We start from the raw sequence: 21261 nt of genomic DNA on the forward strand, positions 1-21261 counted from the left end.
CACAGGAGCAGGAAGTGGAGTTGCATCAGAGTTCTTCGTCCTTAATTTGTCTTTTTGTGAGATGGGAAGCAGCCTCAATGCAATGTTCAGCCTACTGTCATATTTGTTTTCAAATCTCACAATATTTACACTGTTTCTTCAAGGACTAGGCATCACTGGTCGTCCTATGTTTCAGTGTTTGATCTCTGTTGAGCGTTACCTGGCAGTGGTTCATCCTGTAACCTTTCTGAAGTGCAAACCTCTCAGATATAGAGTGATCTGCTGCACTGCGGCCTGGATAATCACTCTCGGCACCTGTTTGTTGTTCTGCATCTTTATTGTAGTATCTCTCAAAACCGAGCCATACGTATGGTTTTTCTCAACTTCATTCATCCTCTTCCTCTCCATCCAGTTGTTTTGTCTTGTGGCTGTTCTCAGAGCTCTGAAGCAGTCAGGACCAGGAGAGAGGAGGAGAGAGAGGAAGGAGGAAAACCACATGAAGAAAAGAGCATTTTATCTTATTCTGATAACAACAATGAACACGATTATCCTATATGTGCCATTTATCATCACAGGATTCTTTGTCATTCTGACTCAACAGGAGATTGTCAACTTTTGGTTTCCTGCATATCTTTTTTATGTGCTGGCTGGTTTTGTTCAGCCTGTTCTTTATTTACAACGGGGTGGAAAACTTTCCTGCCTCTGTTCTTCATAAAACCATGGTATTGTAGTATTGTACATTACTCTCTAAAAACAACCCAATTTTGTGTGTTTTCAACCCAAGGGCTGGGTAAATATAGCACATGTTAATGGGTCGATTTAACCCAGCATGATGGTTTGACTCATTTTATTATAAGACTAGCTTATTGTTTACTTCATACATGAATTAATATTTACAGATTAACTTAAATCTTGTAAACTTTTTTAAAAGTACTCCACACAACCACTGGTTTGCATGATAATTCTTTTATTTTCGATCATAATTTACAGTATAGCATAATTGTTTTTAATACATATTGCCTATATTAAAGCTTGTTTAACAAATATTAGAAGTAAAAAGTAAACATTTAGAAGTAATTGAAGTGTAATCGATCAGTCTCTGTTGTTCTGATTTGACTGTAACAGCACTGGATCTCGTGCCGGAGATGGCTCGCGTTCGGCGGGGGATCTTCTAACTTCAGACCGCCACCTGCGTTTCACTCGTTGCCGAAATATGCTGTGACTGACTCCATAACCTGTCTTAATAAACAAGCAGTGAACAGTTATATTTTAACATATTTTAACACCTTAAGTATTTATATTCTGTATCTTTTTGAATAAAATCATACAATTTTATGCAAGCTTCAGATGTTTCCATCACGCGAAAAGACCGACGCGACACTCGTTTAGGTGACTCACCCTTGTTTATGTTGCTTTGCATAAAATTAAATGATATACAGAACAATAACAACACTTTTTTAAAGACACTTTTATCCACTAAATGAGCTCATTTCAAATTTGATGCCTGCTACAGGTCTCAAAAAAGTTGGCACGGGGGCGACAAATGGCTGAAAAAGCAAGAAATTTTTAAAAGAATCAGCTGGGAGAACATCTAGCAACTAATTAAGTTAATTGATATCAGGTCTGTAACATGATTAGCTATAAAAGGGATGTCTTAGAGAGGCAGAATCTCTCAGAAGTAAAGATGGGTAGAGCTGTGAAAGAGTGCATAAAAAATATTGTGGAATACTTTAAACAATGTTCCCCGACATCAAATTGCAAAGGCTTCACAAATCTCATCATCTACAGTGCATAACATCATCAAAAGTTTCAGAGAAACTGGAGAAATCTCTGTGCGTAAGGGACAAGGTCGAAGACCTTTATTGGATGCCTGTGTTCTTCGGGCCTCAGATGACACTGCATCACTCATTGGCATGAGTGTGTCAATGACATTATTAAACGGGCCCAGGAATACTTCCAGAAACCACTGTCGGTAAACACAATCCGCCGTGCCATCTGCAGATGCCAACTAAAGCTCTATCATGTAAAAAGGATGCCATATGTGAAAATGGTCCAGAAGCGCTGTCATGTCCTGTGGGCCAAGGCTCATTTAAAATGGACTGTTTCAAAGTGGAAAATAGTCAGACGAGTCCAAATTTTACACTCAAGAGGAGGGAGAACTTCCAACGTGTTATCAGCGTTCAGTTCAAAGCCAGCATCTCTGATGGTATGGGAGTGCATAAGTGCATATGGTATGGGCAGCTTGCATGTTTTGGAAGGCACTATGAATGCTGAAAGGTATATAAAGGTTTTAGAGCAACATATGCTCCCCTCCAGATGACGTCTATTTCAGGGAAGGCCTTGTGTATTTCAGCAGGACAATGCAAAACCACATAGTGCAGCTATTACAACAGCATGGGTTTGTCGTAGAAGAGTCTGGGGGCTGAATTAGGCTCCCTGCAGTCCAGATCTTTCACAAAAATTTGTCAAAGACGACCACGAACTCTTCAGCAGCTGGAAACCCATATCAGGCAAGAACTCTAGAAACTCATAACCTCGATGCCCAGATGTCTTCAAACTGTTTTGAAAAGAAGAGGAGATGCTACACCATGGTAAACATGCCCCCGTCCCAACTATTTTGAGACCTGTAGCGGGCATCACATTTTGAAATGAGCTCATTTTGTGTATAAAATTGTTTTAAACATTTGTTATCTATGTGCTATTTTGAATAAAATATAGGCTCATGTGATTTGAAGGTTTTTTTTAGTTTTTATTCTATTCAAATTTAAAAAACATCCCAACATTTCCAGAATCCGGGTTGTGCCATTGTTTTAAATTAATATTAAAAAAATGCATCTGGCAGTGATCATTTCTGCGTATAATGTAATTCTCAAACGAGCCTTAGTGATGTGTTTTATATGAAGTATTTTCCCATTAGATTTAGACATAAAATGTGGCAGTGTTCATATTTGTTCTTATTCATATAACCTACAGCCATATATCTGTCAGTCAGGCTGACGTTGTTCATTGGAACAGTTGTGAATGTAATTAGGCCTGCCTGTTTAAAGTAAAGGTAAATAATGTCAGAACTGTGAGTCATGCTTTTGCTGGTGTAATCGGTGTGTCTTTGGTTTTGTGCCAAGTAGATTATAATTTGAAGCCAAAAAATGCTAGTTATGAATCTGCAAACCACAAGATATTCTTGCAAAAGATTTCAGGGTTTGGCTTTGAGGTTTTCTTCTCACACATTTGACAAATGCATGTCCAGTTTTGCAGTTGTTCATGCTTATTTGAATTACTTTTTTAGAGATAGCAAATATAAAGCAACTTTATATTTATACTCAAATTTATAGTCACTGTGTGTGTGTGTGTTTAATATCAGGTTGCTCCAGTTACATTGTCACTGAAATACTGTAAACCACTTAGGATAGTAGCATCTGACAAATGCCATATTGCTTTGTACTTTCACTCTATTTATAAATATAGCATGCACATGATATTTAACATTGCCTAAATGCAATTGTAGGAGTAAACTAGAAGTAATAACATCCTTTAAAAAAAAAGTCTATACAATTAGTGCATGTGAACAACATTAATTGATGCAATGTCAGAAAATTCACAGTAAAACATAATTATATTAAATGAAAACTAACTATATTCACGTTTAATACTGTGACATGCATTTATTCTCTATGGAATATTTTCCCATGTGAAAATATGTTTCATATTTGTGTCGTTCATGTTCATTTACTATCAGGGCGATGTTGTACATACAAATGGTTGTGAAATAACTAAGTCAGAACTGGGAGTAACTGGGAGTGACTGTGAGGTTTGGGCATGTAAGTGTGAACACATGCTTTCACCATCATACAGTAGGGCTGATGTGATCGGAGTGTTGCGCTGGCTGTGGGTTTGTGCCAAATATAATGTTTTAACTTGAAACCAAGATAAAAGATTTCAGGTTTTGGCTTTTACGGTTTTACGGATAAAAGCATCTGACAACTGATAGCTTTCTTTTTCCTCTTTTACACTTAATGCCAAGAATGGTCAGTATAAGAAAAAACTAGTTTTCACACAAAAAACTAAATGTTGAACAGATTAATCCAAAATAATTATTTTTATATTCTTTGTATCTTGCACAGAACTGTATCATGAATCTTAAATTACTCTGTTAAAGTAAATGCATACAGACAATTTCACTCAATTATTTATTAGTGACTTTATTTATGAGAGGAACACAGTCATCTAGAATGATCACTTTATCATCACTATCTTCAAGGAGAACTCAAGCGTCCATAGAACAGAATGGCATTGGAGGGATTATGCCGGATGAAGAACAGGAACGGGTGGTCTGCAGTAAAGGTTTTTGGGGGTGAGGGTAATGAGGTTGTTCTCACACCGACGATGGCAGTGGCTGCAGCCGCTTCGGTTCCTTCCTCGTTGACTTCAACAAAGGCTTTATGAATCACCTTCGACAGCTCCAGGTCGTTGTTGGAGGACATGCCTGAAAGATTCACCTTCAGCGGGTCAAAAACATCCTCCATTCCCATGCTGATCAGAAGACTCTTCATGTCGTCATAGGTTACCTCAATCTTAAATTTGGGCAGAGAGACTTGAACTTTCTCTAGATTCATCTTGCTGGGTTTGGTCCACTCCATGAGCTTCTCGTAGGTCACTGCCTTTTCAAGCTGGATAATAACAGAGACATGTTAATGTTTGTGTATTTGTATAATCTGGGGTCTGTTTATGGTTCATATAGTATGATATAGTGAGAATATGGAGGAAAAGCAGCCCAGTTTTATTCACAGGCCCAAACTGAGCAATGATATGCCATTTGGTGTAGATTATGATATTGTAATGGCAAAATGATGATGCTTGTATTGTAAATCAATGAGATCTTTATAACAGATGAACAGACTATTGACATGAAATGCATATAAATATCAGTCATTACTCTATAATGTCTTAGTAAGATTATATTTAAATGCTTGGTTTAATAATTAAAACTCTGTAGTTTTAAAACATATAATGCAATGCAATACAATGATTGAGATGAACAAATAAACACTCATCAAAAGCCTGAAGGACCATATTTTATGATGATTTATGGGTAATCAAGTAAACCTAAGTTGCTGCAGTCCAGTAAGAGTTCATCAAAATAATATATAAGTTATTCTTACATTTACTTTATATAAATCAGTAAATATTTCAAGGTGAAAAAAGACACATGAACCACGAGCTGAATGTGAACATTGTTGTTCTCCCAGCTGAAGCTTTTTACTTGCTAAAAAATATAAACGATAAATCAGATGACAGAATGCATGCAATAGATTGTGTGAAAGTTTTTCAGCAAATTTTTTATCATTTTGAGGCCTAAGAAATTTGCATTAGAAATATAACACAGCGCACTTTATAGGGTTAAACGACAACTACAAATAATGAAACACCCCATACTAGCAGAATCTGTGCTGTCTCACCTTCTGAAGGCCAGTGGTGTCGTCTTCCATCTCGTTCGGAAGGATGATCAACATACTGAGACTCTTCCCAACATACGGCAGCTCCAGAACCTGACTGTTCATCTCTGGGATGAAGGCCAGAGGAAACTTTTCCTCTTGATGCATCATCTTCACTGGTTTAGTTTGAATCTGCCAAACATTAGTGGAAACACTTTATAACCCCTCAAATTTCATCATGACTGTTAAAAATATATCAAAAAAGCACATGAAATTTCACCTTGTTCATCTTAAACTGCGCATCTCTGGTGGCTTCCTTTGGGAATTTCTTCTCCCAGTTCCCCTTGAAGTAGATGGCGTTCACCAAGACCAGTTTGGTCGATCCATCGACGCTTCTTGGTGGCAGCAAGTCCTTGATCTTCTCTAAATTACAAATGGACATTGTTCACTTTGAGAAGTGATTTGAATTGATTCAGGACTAAATGAGTTGACTGAATCTCTAACACTATATTGTTACTTAAGTCTAAATCAATAAACACTATTAAAGAATCTGTCTCAAAGTTCTTATGGAAATGTAAACTTAATGGCCAAATAAAAAGTGCATTAAAGTCAAAACTTTAACCTCCAAAGAACTATACAGCTCAACTCGAGAAAACTGAACATGGCCCTTGAAAAAAAAAACATTTTTCTGACCTTAAAAACCAAAGAATTATTTGTAGATTTAGCTCATGCTGGATTTCACCTTGTGTTTTTTTCTCCACCCATTTGTTGATGGTGACACGAGCAGCCTCTGATTTGGTCTTGAAGTCCACCTTCTCCAGTCTGGCTTCATAGTATCTTTTTGTGTCATTGAGGAATTTCTGTAATACAGCAAATCGATTGAGGTGCAAATGATATTAGAGCTGAGAACATTTCCAGAACCTCCAGTGAATAAACTGAGTCTTACCTCAACAAACTGGTAGGATTGCTCTCCGTAGAGGCGGTTGGCAACACTCAACGCATACGGTTTAAAAATTCCTGGATTGTTCAGCTCACTCATTAACTGGTTGAAGCTGGAATGAATTTGGTCCACTGAATGATGAGGATTTCTAAAGCCCATGACCTGCACAGCATTAAGATAACCTCACTGTTTTGATAAGTTCATTAAAATACAGCATATGATAGTTTAAAATACTGAACATGATGATGCATCAAACACACAGACATTTAGAATTCTGAACGACTGTCACCTGAATCATCTGAGCTGCTGTGTTTCCTCTTGCACCGAGCGACACCATGGCCAGAGCTGAGGAGATGCTGACAGGAGAGTAGAACACATTTCCTGATGCGTTTACTCTGCTGATCTTCTTGAACAGGTTGAGGGAGAACTGAGTGTTTGCTGCAGACAAAGCCTCCATTTTCACAAGCTAGAAAGAAACTGTAGTATGAATAACAGCAGATTGAAGGTGGACATGTCTTCATCATGACACACAATTTAGTTCCATTAGATCTACATTTTATTACTGTGTGGGTTACTATTTAAATTGCATGCATAAAAGTACCTCAGAAAGCATTACCTAGAGTAATCTGTAGAAACGATGAAGCTTCAGTGTGTCCGTCTGTCCGTGGTGAATGAAGCGATGGTTATGTGTATCAGTCTAATAAATGCTGCCTCCCCCTAAAACGGCCAGCCTTTAGGACAAATCAGCTTGTAACATCCCTTGAAATGATTAAATTAATGTTTATCCACCAGGAAATGCATCAGACTTAAAATACGTGATTCATTCTTCATTTGGTTATTATAAGTAAAACCAATAAATAAAACTGTGTGTATCTGAAGAAACTAACCTGAACTCAAGAAAGATACATGATAAATGTATTAATCATAATTAGTCATTCTTAATCATAATGTGTGTAAAACCCCAACATCGATTAACTGATGAGGATTGGAAGTAGGTGTCTCTGTGAGACTTTTACAAAACATAAATAAATAATGTTCCTTATCACCACACACCCAAAGTACAAATCCTTGTCCAAACAATTTTTGGTGTTCATGTCAGTTGGCTGCATAAAACAGGTCAATTGTGGATACATGTATCATGAATTGCCTGTTTATATGTGATTAAATTATATAATATAAATATAACCCAATAGAGAAGAGAGTAAGTCACAGATGGTCATTACTGAATGGAGTGGCTGTTTACAGAGTGATGTATCAAAGCATATTAAATGCAAAGTTGACTAGAAGGAAGAAATTGGGTAGGCCAAGGTGCACAAGCAACAGGGATGACAGCAAGCTTGAGAATACCGTCAAGTAAAGCCGATTCAAACACTTGGGAGAGCTTCACAATGAGTCAAATGAAGCCGGAGTCAGCGCATCAAGAGCCACCACACTCAGACATCTTCAGGAAAAGGACTACCAAGCCACTTCTTAAACAGAAACAACGTCAGAAGCATCTTACCTGGGCTAAGGAGAAAAAGAGCTGGACAGTGAACAGTGGTCAAAAGTCCTCTTTTTAGATAAAAGTAAATTTTGCATTGTTGAAATCATGGTCCCAGAGTCTGAAGGAAGACTGGAGAGGCACAGAATCCAAGCTGCTTGAAGTCTAGTGGGAAGTTTCTGAAGTTAGTAATGATTTGGGGGGCCGTGACGTCTGCTGGTGTTGGTCCATTGTGTTTTATCAAGTGCAAAGTCAATGCAGCCATCTTCCAGGAGATTTTGGAGCACTTTATGCTTCCATCTGCTGACAAGCTTTATGGGGATGCTGATTTCCTTTTCCAGCAGGACTTTAGCACCTGCCCACAGTGCAAAAACCAAGTGGTTTGCTGACCATGATATTACTGTGTTTTATTGGCCAGCCAACATGCCAGACCCGTGAATCTATGGGATATTTTCAAGAGAAAGATGAGAAACAGTCGATCCAACAATATACAGATGATCTGAAGGCTCAATAGTGCCTCAGCAGGCTTTCATGAGCTGTAAGCTCTAATCATCAAAATTTAAAAAATAAACTTTTGAAATGTTTTACTTTAAATGTAGGGAATCTAGAATATAGATACTTTTTCACGATATTCTAATGATATGACCAGCACCTGTATATATATATATATATATATATATATGTGTGTGTGTGTGTATATATATATATATATATATATATATATATATACAGGGTGCGATTTGTGAAAAAACCAGGGGGGGGGTGTTTTGAAAAGTTTTTTTTTTTAAATGTGTTAAAAACCACAGTGGAGCTATATACTATTTTTGGCAGCTGTTACAGAAACATTTTTACAAAAAATTTACTTCTGATTTAACCTTGAGATTTGAAGTAGATAGCTTAGATATTTGCACCACTACAATGACACTAATTTTCTGATAGAAATGCAAAATCAATCGGTAGTTATTAATAGAATAATGAGACACAAACCTTTACATTCAATCGCGTTTGGTCCCATTTATTTTAGTCATCGCATAAACGATTGGCCCTCTGGCTTGTCAATCACTGCCATGATGTTCCTTGTGTTCCACTCCACAGGCGCCGCATGCAATGTTTTTGTCAGGAGACAGGAGTAACAACTGCAGATTATGAGTTACCTGCGGTGAGTCCGACATAATGAATCCACTAACACGACACAGCGAATGCCGGTGGTAAACAAACACTCGTGTTCCAATACTCGTGCACGGGTTTTGGGAGGCGTTCCCTCTCACTAACAGTCTTTGGTTTCTCAGTCGACGAAAAGATATATATATATATATATATATATATATATATATATATATATATATAAAATCAGTGGCGTGCAGTCCATATAAGCTGCGAATGCTCTGATTACTCAAGCTATTCGTGGACTCTGCAATTAATATTAACACTATAAATTACAATTAAATACCTTGTTTGAGGTGTATCATAAAGCCTACATGATAAAATGTTGGTAATGCATATGTAACTGTGCGTAGTTTATTTATTTGCCATTTATTAATTTTCTTTAAATCTGCCACGGAGACTTCCAGGAGAGCTGATCTACAGCAGCTTTTGTGCCTTCACGCTTTTGTTATGGAACGTCATCACTGTCCCGCGTTCTCATTGGTTTGCTGGCCTATGGGGGATTTCATGGGCAGGATAAGCTGTGAGCGGATCGCTCACCTAGAGGAAAAACGAGCTGTTGCTGCCAGATCTCGATCACCGAAAATCACATTGTATTTGATACAAAACTATCTAGACTGTTAGAAGAAAAGAGCATTTTTTTTGTAGACGACAACACATTGAACCCATAGTGAGGCATCCCACATCATAATCCATCCCTGACCCTGCTTATATTCATGTCTGAAGTTTGCAGACAAATGCCTTTACTTTTACTGAGTCTGCTTTACATGACACACACACACACACACACACACACACACACACACACACACACACACACACACACACACACACACACAAACACACACACACACAGACAGTCCATATTGAGTATAGATATTTCTAGTTGTTCTGAGCTCTAAAATATTTAATCTGCTAGATGCTGGTCTTTGTAAGTAAAATATCGTCATCTTAAAAAACTTTAAAAAATATTCCGTTGCATGAACGACTGCAAAACTACTGCTGGAAATTAATTTGTCAAATGTGTCAGAAAACCGTAAAAGCCAAAACCTGAAAACTTTTGTCTTGGTTTCAAGTTAAAACATTATATTTGGCACAAACCCACAGCCAGCGCAACACTCCGATCACATCAGCCCTACTGTATGATGGTGAAAGCATGTGTTCACACTTACATGCCCAAACCTCACAGTCACTCCCAGTTACTCCCAGTTCTGACTTAGTTATTTCACAACCATTTGTATGTACAACATCGGCCTGGCAGTAAATAAACAAATTTTCTCATGGGAAAATATTCCATAGAGAATGAATGCATGTGACAGTATTAAACATGAATATAGATAAATACAATTGCATTTAGGCAATGTTAAATATGTGCATGCTCAGATATACAGTACCGGTCACAAGTTTGGACACATTACTATTTTGTAATGTTTTTGAAAGAAATCTTTTCTGCTCACCAAGGCTGCATTTATTTGATCAAATATGCAGTAATATTATTACAATTTAAAACAATGGTTTTCTATGTTAATATACTTTAAAATATAATTTATTTCTGCATCATTACTCCAGTCTTCAGTCACAGTATCCTTCAGAAATCATTGAAATCACTGATTTATTATCAATGTTGTGCTGCTTACAGTTTTTTTTGATTGCTAAACGACAGTGGGCACAACTGGAGTCACATGTGCAAAACTCTAAGTACAGTCTGCACAGCAGCAGTTCATGTGGACCAAACTCTAGTTCATTTTTCATTGCTTGAACACAGTTTTCAAAACTCTACACACTTATCCCATGACTTTAACCACAACCTGCACAACACTGTGGATTTACAGCACTTTGTTTACAGTTTTTTACAGACGCTAGGACACATTTCTCAATACTTAGGTCACTTTTGCAAAACTCTTCACACAGTGAGCACAACAGAAGTCTATGTGGACTAAACTGAGGATCAGTTATCATTGCTTTGGTACAAAATGCATTCAATGACTACATCTCTCAAATTTCATGAATTCTTTTCTCACTCAGACACAACAACTGCCAAAACTCTTTGTACGTACATGCCAATTTGCACATGCTTACATACTGTTTTCAAAACTGTTAAACTTATGTTCAAAACAATAACATAATACAAAACTGAATAAGACAGTAATTTGCTACATTCCTACAGTAATATTTTAATGAAATATATTTTAAATCTTAAAATTAAATGCTATAAAAACAATTGAATTGTATCTGTATCAGTGGATGGTGTGTATACAAATTCTTGTATTTTGGAATTACTCAGTGCAAAAAAATAAAAATAAATAAACGACATAAAATCTCGACGAATTCTGCATCATGTCTGATTTATTCCAGTAACATATATTGCAGTGAATTATAAACAGAAATGTGTCCTTGTTTTACACAAAACATTGTATAATGCTACATGTTGTTAGTGTTTTTTAGGTCACTGTTTTGTGGGTGACAAAGTGTGTTTGTCGGCTGTCAAACTTTGCTAGTGTTCTGGAAGAATGAGTTGATTTGAGACCTGAATAAAGTGTTTTGGTAGTTGTAGTGCATTTTGAATGTGAAATTAACTGCTTTGCCAAGCTGAAAGTTGGTTAGGAGAACTGTGTGAAGAGTTTTGCAAAAGTGACCTATGTATTGAGAAATGTGTCCTAGCGTCTGTAAAAAACTGTAAATGCTAACACTCTGCTGTCAAAACTGTGAACCACACATTCAAAACACAATAGATTTCAGCCTTGTGCCTTTCAAACACTGCTGATTGCAATTTTGCAGGATTAGTCCCTCAATTATTTGTTTGAATTACAGTATGTACTTTTAGTTTCTACCTTTTTTTCTCATTACTGTAATTCCGTAAATTACTACAGACTATTGAACCAAACTGCTAATTTTCATTTACCTTAAAGAATTATGTTCTAAAAATTTAAATAAATCATGTGAAAGAATGTCACTCTTTTCTTTGAAGAAAATATTACTTTGTATGAAGTCACTGAAATTGTTCAAACTGTAAAGATGAAAAGTTTGTATTTTCTGTGTTGGAGTTTGATGCTAGTGTTTTTACTCTCAGTGTGTTCTGAGTGACAGTGTGTGTTATCACAGTGAGGGTTGTGCATAGTGTTTGGCTGCACTGAGCCTGTTTTGAGTCATGTGTTAACTGTTTAGCTCAGGTGACTGTTGGTAGTGCAGACTGTAGTTAGAGTTTTGCACATGTAGCTCCAGTTGTGCTCACTGTCGTTTAGCAATCGAAAAAAACTGTAATCAGATCTTGGGAGATTTAATATCTTTTAACTTTTCTGTTCTTGTTTCTCTTTCTTTCAGTGATTCTGCTTGTTAACAGCAGGTGTTCATCAGTGTCCAAATTCACTCATTTGTTTTCATTTACTGTCTGAAGTGGATTATATTAGTAAACCAATGTAGGGAATAATGAATGAGGCTATAGGGTGTGATTTGAAACACAGCCTCAGTGTGCCGACCTGGAGTGCTGTTAATTCACAGTATATTGCAGAAGGCCACTTTTTTAGAAAATGAACAATATTACCCTGAATGCATTGTTTTCAATGGTATATTACTGTTTATATATATATATATATATATATATATATATATATATATATATATATATATATATGAAGACTTCAGATGCAAAAGCCTCTAAGCCTCTAAATTTCCTTGTAAAATTAGCATTTTTATCAAGCTCGTATGTTTAGGTTCAGTAATTTCACTTTCATGGCAATTAATAGGTCCTTTTCATTGCCGTTAAAGTGAAATAACTGAACATAAACATACAAGCTCATTTTAGAAGAAAATTTCAGATGGCACTTAGAGGCTTTTGCATCTGAACTCTTCATATACACACATATATATATATATATATATATATATATATATATATATATATATTAGAGATGCACCAATGTATCGGCCAACCATTGGTATCGGCTGATAAAAGCTATTATTATCACATTTAATCATGAAATTCAAACAATAAATGGTGTTTTGACGCTCTTAAATGTGACGTGTCAGAACGCTGTAATGCCTCAGTTCAGGTGGCAGCGCAGAGCATGAGTCTTTTCTTCGTCTTCAATACAGGTTATATCTCGAAAAATATGCATGAACATCAAAGGTATGTTGAAAGATATAGTACAACTTTCCGGAATGTATCATGTCTCATGTAATCACTTTATTTGTGCTTCAACCGCGGAAAGACGTCAATAAAACAGCTTGTGAACTATATGTCACATCATGTCAAATTTACCTCAGGAATGTTTTCCATTGTTCACAGTTCCTTAGCTATCTATATATAAAAAACACTAGAGAGGCGCTTATATATTTGTGTAAATTTGCCATGAAGTGCTTATGAAAACTACCTTATGTGATACCAAGTTTTATACAAACATTTCAGTTTTTATTTGCGTGTACTTATTATACAGTATCTGAAAATAAACAGCAGATGAATATACCTCTGTTGTTAATTGTAAACTCTAATATTGTGTACCAAATGAGAGGGTTCCCTGTATAGTTTGCAACATTATTTGGAAGAGATTTTTTTTCCTTAAGAAAAAACAAACGGTATCAGTATCGGCCAATATCATTCTGAATAATCGGCTATTAGTATCGGCAGAGAAATTTAGTATCGGTGCATCTCTAATATATATATCAGTGGCGAGCGGTGACTTTTTTAACCAGGTATGCTCGTAAGTGGTGCGTCATGTAAAAAATGTAACCAATGCAGTTACATTGAATGGGTTTTTTAGCTAGTAAGCGAAACATGCATTCTCGAAACAGTGTTAGTTTACTCAGTTGCTTACTCATCATGACACATAGCAACACAGTGAAAAGTATTTCTAATATGTTGGACCTTTTATTGAAAGAAGCCTATATTTACCTGTGGAAACGTGCCTTCACAAGCAACCGTAAGAGCTTTTGTCATGTTTGAGTTGATGGAGGCGTGACATGCGAAAAGGTGCGTTTGCAAAATATGCTGTATTTTGTTAAGTCCACTAGGTGCCGCTAGTGTCACAGGAACGACATACTTCACCTTTAAACGTCTCAGTTCATTACACAGATCTAAATCAGACACAACAAATAAGAAACACAATGGCGTTAATTTAAATGTATGCTAGAAGTACTTTTTAAATTAATAAATAAAAATAAGTATAATCTAATTAGTATTAGCAGCATATTATAAATAAAAAGTAAAATGCAATTATAATAAATATAAGTAGGCTATAATAAATAAAAATATCAGTATTCTTAAAAAAAATAAGTTGAAATTATGCAAATTGATGCCTTTAACAATGCACATTGATCAACATCCTCTGATAGTTACAGAAGGACTGTTTTAAACAATTTATACATTTTCTTAAAAAATAAAATTTCCCTATGGAGAAAGTGAAATACTATGAAAATAGTATTCCCCCCATTGTATCAAATACAATGTGATTTTCGGTGATCGAGATGTGGCAGCAACAGCTCGTTTTTCCTCTAGGTGAGCGATCCGCTCACAGCTTATCCTGCCCATGAAATCCCCCATAGGCCAGCAAACCAATGAGAACGCGGGACAGTGATGACGTTCCATAACAAAAGCGTGAAGGCACAAAAGCTGCTGTAGATCAGCTCTCCTGGAAGTCTCCGTAACTGGCAGATTTAAAGAAAATTACTGTCGTTTGGCAAATAAATAAATTACGCACAGTTACATACGCATTACCAACATTTTATCATGTAGGCTTTATGATACACCTCAAACAAGGTATTTAATAGTAATTTATAGTGTTAATATTAACTGCAGAGTCCATAAATAGCTTGAGTAATCAGAGCATTCGCAGCCTCCAAAAAAACCCCGACCCTATAGGTCGTTTTTCAAGCACCTTATTACGACCTATATTTACGTTTTAAAGTCATGCGCCCTCTAGCGGCGTAAAAATAACGACTGTGTCGTGTTACGTCTGTCGTCATGAAATTACGTACAGTACAGTCCAAAAGTTTAGAACCACTAAGATTTTTAATGTTTTTAAAAGAAGTTTCGTCTGCTCACCAAGGGTACATTTATTTAATTAAAAATACAGTAAAAAACAGTAATATTGTGAAATATTATTACAATTTAAAATAACTGTGTACTATTTAAATATATTTGACAAAGTAATTTATTCCTGTGATCAAAGCTGAATTTTCAGCATCGTTACTCCAGTCTTCAGTGTCACATGATCCTTCAGAAATCTTTCTAATATGCTGATCTGCTGCTCAATAAACATTTATGATTATTTTCAATGTTGAAAACAGTTGTGTACTTTTTTTTTCAGGATTCCTTGATGAATAGAAAGTTCAAAAGAACAGCATTTATCTGAAATACAAAACTTCTGTAGCATTATACACTACCGTTCAAAAGTTTGGGGTCAGTAAGAATTTTTATTTTTATTTTTTTGAAAAGAAATCAAAGAAATTAATACTTTTATTCAGCAAGGATGCATTAAATCAATCAAAAGTGGCAGTAAAGACATTTATAATGTTACAAAAGATTAGATTTCAGATAAACACTGTTCTTTTGAACTTTCTATTCATCAAATAATCCTGAAAAAAAAATATTGTACACAAATATTTTGTACAATTGTACACATTAAATGTTTCTTGAGCAGCAGATCAACATATTAGAATGATTTCTGAAGGATCATGTGACACTGAAGACTGGAGTAATGATGCTGAAAATTCAGCTTTGCCATCACAGGAATAAATTACTTTGTGAAATATATTCAAATATAAAACAGTTATTTTAAATTGTAATAATATTTCACAATATTACTGTTTTTTACTGTATTTTTAATTAAATAAATGTAGCCTTGGTGAGCAGACGAAACTTCTTTTAAAAACATTAAAAATCTTAGTGGTTTCAAACTTTTGGACTGTACTGTATGACTGTCCTTACCAATCAAAATTCGTGTTCATTTAAATGCAATGTGTGGAGTTTATTTTCATTTAACAAAACTCATTTTTCTATTAACACCTACACCTACCCTTAGTGATTTATAGTGCATATACACTTTATGATCACATGCATTCCCTTGGATCGAACCCACGATTGCATGATCGCATGATTGCATAGTTATTGCAATACTCTGCCAATTGAGCTACGCTAAACCCAAAATATGATGCAGATAAAAGGGAACAATGCATTAAAATGAAAGTGTTCTGTTGTCGATACAGGTGCAACTTTAGTAAATGCTCCTATGGGTCATATTTCAGGGAAGTGACAAACGACCTATATGGTTGTATTGGTTGGAGAACATGTTGGAGAACGCAATTCATGATACATGTATCCACAACAAATGACCTGTTTTATGCAGCCAACTGACATGAACACCAAAAATTAGTAATGCAAAAATTGTTTGGACAAGGATTTGTGCTTTGGGTGTGTGGTGATAAGGAACATAATTTATTTATGTTTTGTAAAAGTCTCACAGAGACACCTACTTCCAATCCTCATCAGTTAATCGATGTTGGGGTTTTACACACATTATGATTAAGAATGACTAATTATAATTAATACAATTAATCATGTATCTTTCTTGAGTTCAGGTTAGTTTCTTCAGATACACACAGTTTTATTTATTGGTTTTACTTATTATAAACAAATGAAGAATGAATCACGTAATTTTAGTCTGATGCATTTCCTGGTGGATAAACATTCATTTAATAATTTTAAGGGATGTTACAAGCTGATTTGGCCTAAAGGCTGGCCGTTTTAGGGTGAGGCAGCATTTATTAGACTGACACACATAACCATCGCTTCATTCACCTCGGACAGACGGACACACTGAAGCTTCATCGTTTCTACAGATTACTCTAGGTAATGCTTTCTGGGGTACTTTTATGCATGCAATTTAAATAGTAACCCACACAGTAATAAAATGTAGATCTAATGGAACTAAATTGTGTGTCATGAGGAAGACATGTCCACCTTCAATCTGCTGTTATTCATACTACAGTTTCTTTCTAGCTTGTGAAAATGGAGGCTTTGTCTGCAGCAAACACTCAGTTCTCCCTCAACCTGTTCAAGAAGATCAGCAGAGTAAACGCATCAGGAAATGTGTTCTACTCTCCTGTCAGCATCTCCTCAGCTCTGGCCATGGTGTCGCTCGGTGCAAGAGGAAACACAGCAGCTCAGATGATTCAGGTGACAGTCGTTCAGAATTCTAAATGTCTGTGTGTTTGATGCATCATCATGTTCAGTATTTTAAACTATCATATGCTGTATTTTAATGAACTTATCAAAACAGTGAGGTTATCTTAATGCTGTGCAGGTCTTGGGCTTTAAAAATCCTCATCATTCAGAGGACCAAATTCATTCCAGCTTCAACAAGTTTATGAGTGAGCTGAACAAACCAGGAGTCCCGTATGTGTTGAGTGTTGCCAACCGCCTCTATGGAGAGCAATCCTACCAGTTTGTTGAGGTGAGACTCAGTTTATTCACTGGAGGTTCTGGAAATGTTCTCAGCTCTAATATCATTTGCACCTCAATCGATTTGCTGTATTACAGAAATTCCTCAATGATGCAAAAAGATACTATGAAGCCGGACTGGAGAAGGTGGACTTCAAGACCAAATCAGAGGCTGCTCGTGTCACCATCAACAAATGGGTGGAGAAAAAAACACAAGGTGAAATCCAGCATGAGCTAAATCTACAAATAATTTTGTTTTGTTTTGTTTTTTGCTGCTTTTTAAATAAATAAATAAAAAAATCTAGGGCCACATGCAGCTTTATAGGGTTGCTTGAGCTGAGCTGTATAGTTCTTTGGAGGTTAAAATCTTTGACTTTAATGCACTTTTTTTGGCCATTTCCATAAGAACTTTGAGACGGATGCTTTAAAGGTGTTTATTGAATTAGATTTAAGTAACAATATAGTGTTAAATTCATTTATTCCTGAATCAATTCAAATCACTTCTCAAAGTGAACAATGTCCATTTGTAATTTAGAGAAGATCAAGGACTTGCTGCCACCAAGAAGCGTCGATGGATCGACCAAACTGGTTTTGGTGAACGCCATCTACTTCAAGGGGAACTGGGAGAAGAAATTCCCAAAGGAAGCCACCAGAGATGCGCAGTTTAAGATGAACAAGGTGAGATTTCAAGCTCTTTTTTGATATATTTTTAACAGTCATGATGAAATCTGAGGGGTCATAAAGTGTTTCCACTGATGTTTGGCAGATTCAAACTAAACCAGTGAAGATGATGCATCAAGAGGAAAAGTTTCCTCTGGCCTTCATCCCAGAGATGAACAGTCAGGTTCTGGAGCTGCCATATGTTGGGAAGAATCTCAGTATGTTGATCATCCTTCCTAACGAGATGGAAGACGACACCACTGGCCTTCAGAAGGTGAGACAGCACAGATTCTGCTAGTATGGGGTGTTTCATTATTTGTAGTTGCCGTTTAACCCTATAAAATGTGCTGTGTCATATTTCTAATGCAAATTTCTAATGCAAATTTCTTCCTCTGGGCCATTAAATGATCAACTTGATCAGAAATTTGCTGAAAATTATCATTCAGGTCGTGGTTCACGTGTCTTTTATTGTGAAATCTTTACTGATTTTTATAAAGTCATGTGTTTTCGATGAACACTTACTGGACTGAAGCAATTTTGGTTTACTTGATTATCCATATTTTGTTTTATATATATAAAAATCATGCAAGTATAAAATATGATCCATCAAGCTTTTGATGAGCGTTTATTTGTTCATCTCAGTCATTGTATTGCATTGCATTATATGTTTTGAAACTACAGAGCTTTGATCATAAAACTAAGCATTTAAATATCATCCTACTAAGACATATTGTAGAGTATGACTGATATTTAAATGCATTTCATGTCAGTAGTCTGCTGTACTTTTATAAAGATCGCACTGATTTACATTACAAGCATCAACATTTCATCTTACTTTTTGGCCATATAAATATCAGCATCTGCACCAAATGGCATATTTTTGCATAATTGGGCCTGTGAATAAAAGTGAGCTGTTTTTTCTCCATATTCTCACTATATCATATGAGCCATAAAAGCCTGATGTATCAAATATGATACTCACACATATGCACTTTTTTATTTTTTGGATGAATTTTTTTTTGAAAAATGTTCTGTATTAATGTCAATAAACTGTTCAGTTTAAAAAAATATCACTGATATATTGTTTCATATATCAGCTTTTACAGGGTATATATTGCATACATCTAAGCCATTGAAGAGGTGTATTCAAGTTTGAATGAAATGGCTGAAATAATCATCACATCATTGATGCTGTACAAACAGACCCCAGTTTATACAAATACACAAACATTAACATGTCTCTGTTATTATCCAGCTCGAAAAGGCAGTGACCTACGAGAAGCTCATGGAGTGGACCAAACCCAGCAAGATGAATCTAGAGAAAGTTCAAGTCTCTCTGCCCAAATTTAAGATTGAGGTAACCTATGACGACATGAAGAGTCTTCTGATCAGCATGGGAATGGAGGACGTTTTTGACCCGTTGAAGGTGAATCTTTCAGGCATGTCCTCCAACAACGACCTGGTGCTGTCGAAGGTGATTCATAAAGCCTTTGTTGAAGTCAACGAGGAAGGAACCGAAGCGTCTGCAGCCACTGCCATCGTCGGTGTGGGAATAACCTCATTACCCTCACCCCCAAAAACCTTTACTGCAGACCACCCGTTCCTGTTCTTCATCCGGCATAATCCCTCCAAAGCCATTCTGTTCTATGGACGCTTGAGTTCTCCTTGAAGATAGTGATGATAAAGTGATCATTCTAGATGACTGTATTCCTCTCATAAATAAAGTCACTAGTAAATAATTGAGTGAAATTGTCTGTATGCATTTACTTTTAGAGTCATTTAAGTCATTTAAGCTTTTTGGTGTACAGTTCTGTACAAGATACAAAGAATGTAAAAATAATTATGTTGGATTGATCTGTTGAACATTTACTAAACAGGGCAAATTAGCGTGGAAGCGTAATTACAATGGGAGTGGAAAGTTCTACGACACGCAAATTAATGAACAGACGCAGACGAATCATTTCCATAATGACCATCACAATCTACAGAGAGCAGCGCAAATTAGCATCTGGTTTAAGACATGCTTTTTTGGGTGGTAAATAATGATGCAAATACCAGTAAATTGAGTAGTGCAAACTTTAGTAAATCACCTTGCATGATTAATTTAAATATTCTCCTCCCATAAATTTTTCTCCTGAAAGGGAAACTCCTACAAATGCATATGCAATAAGGTCAGCCGCAAAAATAACCCTGTCCATGCCTTTTCAGCGCTATTTTTTCACTGTGTGTCTTTAGTAAATCATTACAGTAGTTTTTTTTTCTTAACGGCAAAAGAGAGGTTGCGCTGGCGCGAGTTTTTAGTGAGCCCTTAATTTTTGGTATGCTACTGATATAGTTCTGTCCTCCATAACTTTAAGTATACTGAACGTTCTTGGCATTGAGTGTACAAGTTCACAACAAATTTTCACATCTATACTATTCTGTTTACTCTTGAATGATGACCTTGTGTCTCTACAAAATCCCCCACAGGTGCCCAAAAGTGTTAAGGTCGGGTGAAATACTTGTCCACTGAAGAGTTTTACCATGACAGAATGTAGTTATTGTCACGTTGAAAAAGATTTTGTATTAACAATGGTATGTGATTTCATGACACATTAAGCAAAACACTCCCACTCCTTCAGCACTTACACAACAAACACAATGCGACTATGAAACGCGATAAAGTCAATCAAAAAATCACAGCCAATCAGAAGAGCGCATGGGCGGGCTCTCTCTGTGAGCTCCAGGGCCGGCACCAAATGGATAAGAGCATAATCCAATTCATGAATATTACATTAAAAGATTATTAAAAATACATACAGAGTTCCTGAAACAATTTGTCATAGAATATACTTGTCTGTTCAACGTTCTTTATTCCATTTATTTAGAAGATCTGAGGTGAATTGTCCATTGTTGCTTTCAGTAGGCTATGGACGCAAAGTATATGGCAATGATAATGTTTATGTGCTTTATTTTATGTTAAAAGCATCTAATGTGAGTTTGAAATAATTTTGTGTGTCTTTTATAGCCGTAGGCTACTGAAAGCAACAATGGACATTCACCTGATCAGAGCTTCAAAATAAATGAACAGACAAGTGTATTCTATGACAGAGTTTGTTTCAGTAGCTCAATATGTATTTGTAATACTGTTAAAATTGTGTAATATTAATGAATTTGATTATGTACTTATCCA

General features: G+C 36.0%; 2 protein-coding genes across 3 annotated transcripts; one reads left to right on the forward strand and one right to left on the reverse strand.

The window, feature by feature from the left end:
- Positions 1–2807: 2807 nt before the first annotated feature.
- On the reverse strand, positions 2808–7078 carry LOC125243163 (leukocyte elastase inhibitor-like). 2 transcript variants are annotated; one of them, XM_048152573.1, is made up of 8 exons: positions 6968–7078; positions 6641–6817; positions 6358–6513; positions 6154–6271; positions 5692–5834; positions 5436–5603; positions 4545–4646; positions 4291–4462 (listed from the first exon to the last, which is right to left on the reverse strand). In XM_048152573.1, the coding sequence occupies exons 2-8, from the start codon at positions 6806–6808 to the stop codon at positions 4424–4426; spliced, it is 894 nt and encodes a 297-aa protein (XP_048008530.1). In that variant the 5' UTR covers positions 6809–6817; positions 6968–7078; the 3' UTR covers positions 4291–4423. The 2 variants fall into 2 exon arrangements, with proteins under 2 accessions (XP_048008528.1, XP_048008530.1); XM_048152571.1 differs by having other exon boundaries at positions 2808–4646.
- An 8764-nt stretch (positions 7079–15842) lies between these two features.
- On the forward strand, positions 15843–19792 carry LOC125243164 (leukocyte elastase inhibitor-like). Its single transcript, XM_048152574.1, has 7 exons — positions 15843–16838; positions 16989–17165; positions 17293–17442; positions 17529–17646; positions 17965–18107; positions 18196–18363; positions 19345–19792. Exons 2-7 carry the CDS (start codon positions 16998–17000, stop codon positions 19756–19758), a joined length of 1161 nt encoding a protein of 386 aa, XP_048008531.1. The 5' UTR covers positions 15843–16838; positions 16989–16997; the 3' UTR covers positions 19759–19792.
- The last annotated feature ends 1469 nt before the right edge of the window (positions 19793–21261 follow it).

The sequence above is a fragment of the Megalobrama amblycephala genome, linkage group LG13 (assembly GCF_018812025.1).
Source record: "Megalobrama amblycephala isolate DHTTF-2021 linkage group LG13, ASM1881202v1, whole genome shotgun sequence".
NCBI lineage: Eukaryota > Metazoa > Chordata > Actinopteri > Cypriniformes > Xenocyprididae > Megalobrama > Megalobrama amblycephala.

What these genes read in the sequence shown, in the direction of transcription:
- LOC125243164 (XM_048152574.1), top strand. Translation starts at nt 16,998, where the DNA reads ATGGAGGCTTTGTCTGCAGCAAACACTCAGTTCTCCCTCAACCTGTTC. An exon ending in CAGCAGCTCAGATGATTCAG is followed by an intron (nt 17,166 to 17,292) that starts GTGACAGTCGTT and finishes AATGCTGTGCAG; the next exon opens with GTCTTGGGCTTTAAAAATCC. An exon ending in CGCAGTTTAAGATGAACAAG is followed by an intron (nt 18,108 to 18,195) that starts GTGAGATTTCAA and finishes GATGTTTGGCAG; the next exon opens with ATTCAAACTAAACCAGTGAA.
- LOC125243163 (XM_048152571.1), bottom strand. Translation starts at nt 6,808, where the DNA reads ATGGAGGCTTTGTCTGCAGCAAACACTCAGTTCTCCCTCAACCTGTTC. An exon ending in GGTGGAGAAAAAAACACAAG is followed by an intron (nt 5,835 to 6,153) that starts GTGAAATCCAGC and finishes TTTGTAATTTAG; the next exon opens with AGAAGATCAAGGACTTGCTG. An exon ending in CGCAGTTTAAGATGAACAAG is followed by an intron (nt 5,604 to 5,691) that starts GTGAAATTTCAT and finishes AATGTTTGGCAG; the next exon opens with ATTCAAACTAAACCAGTGAA.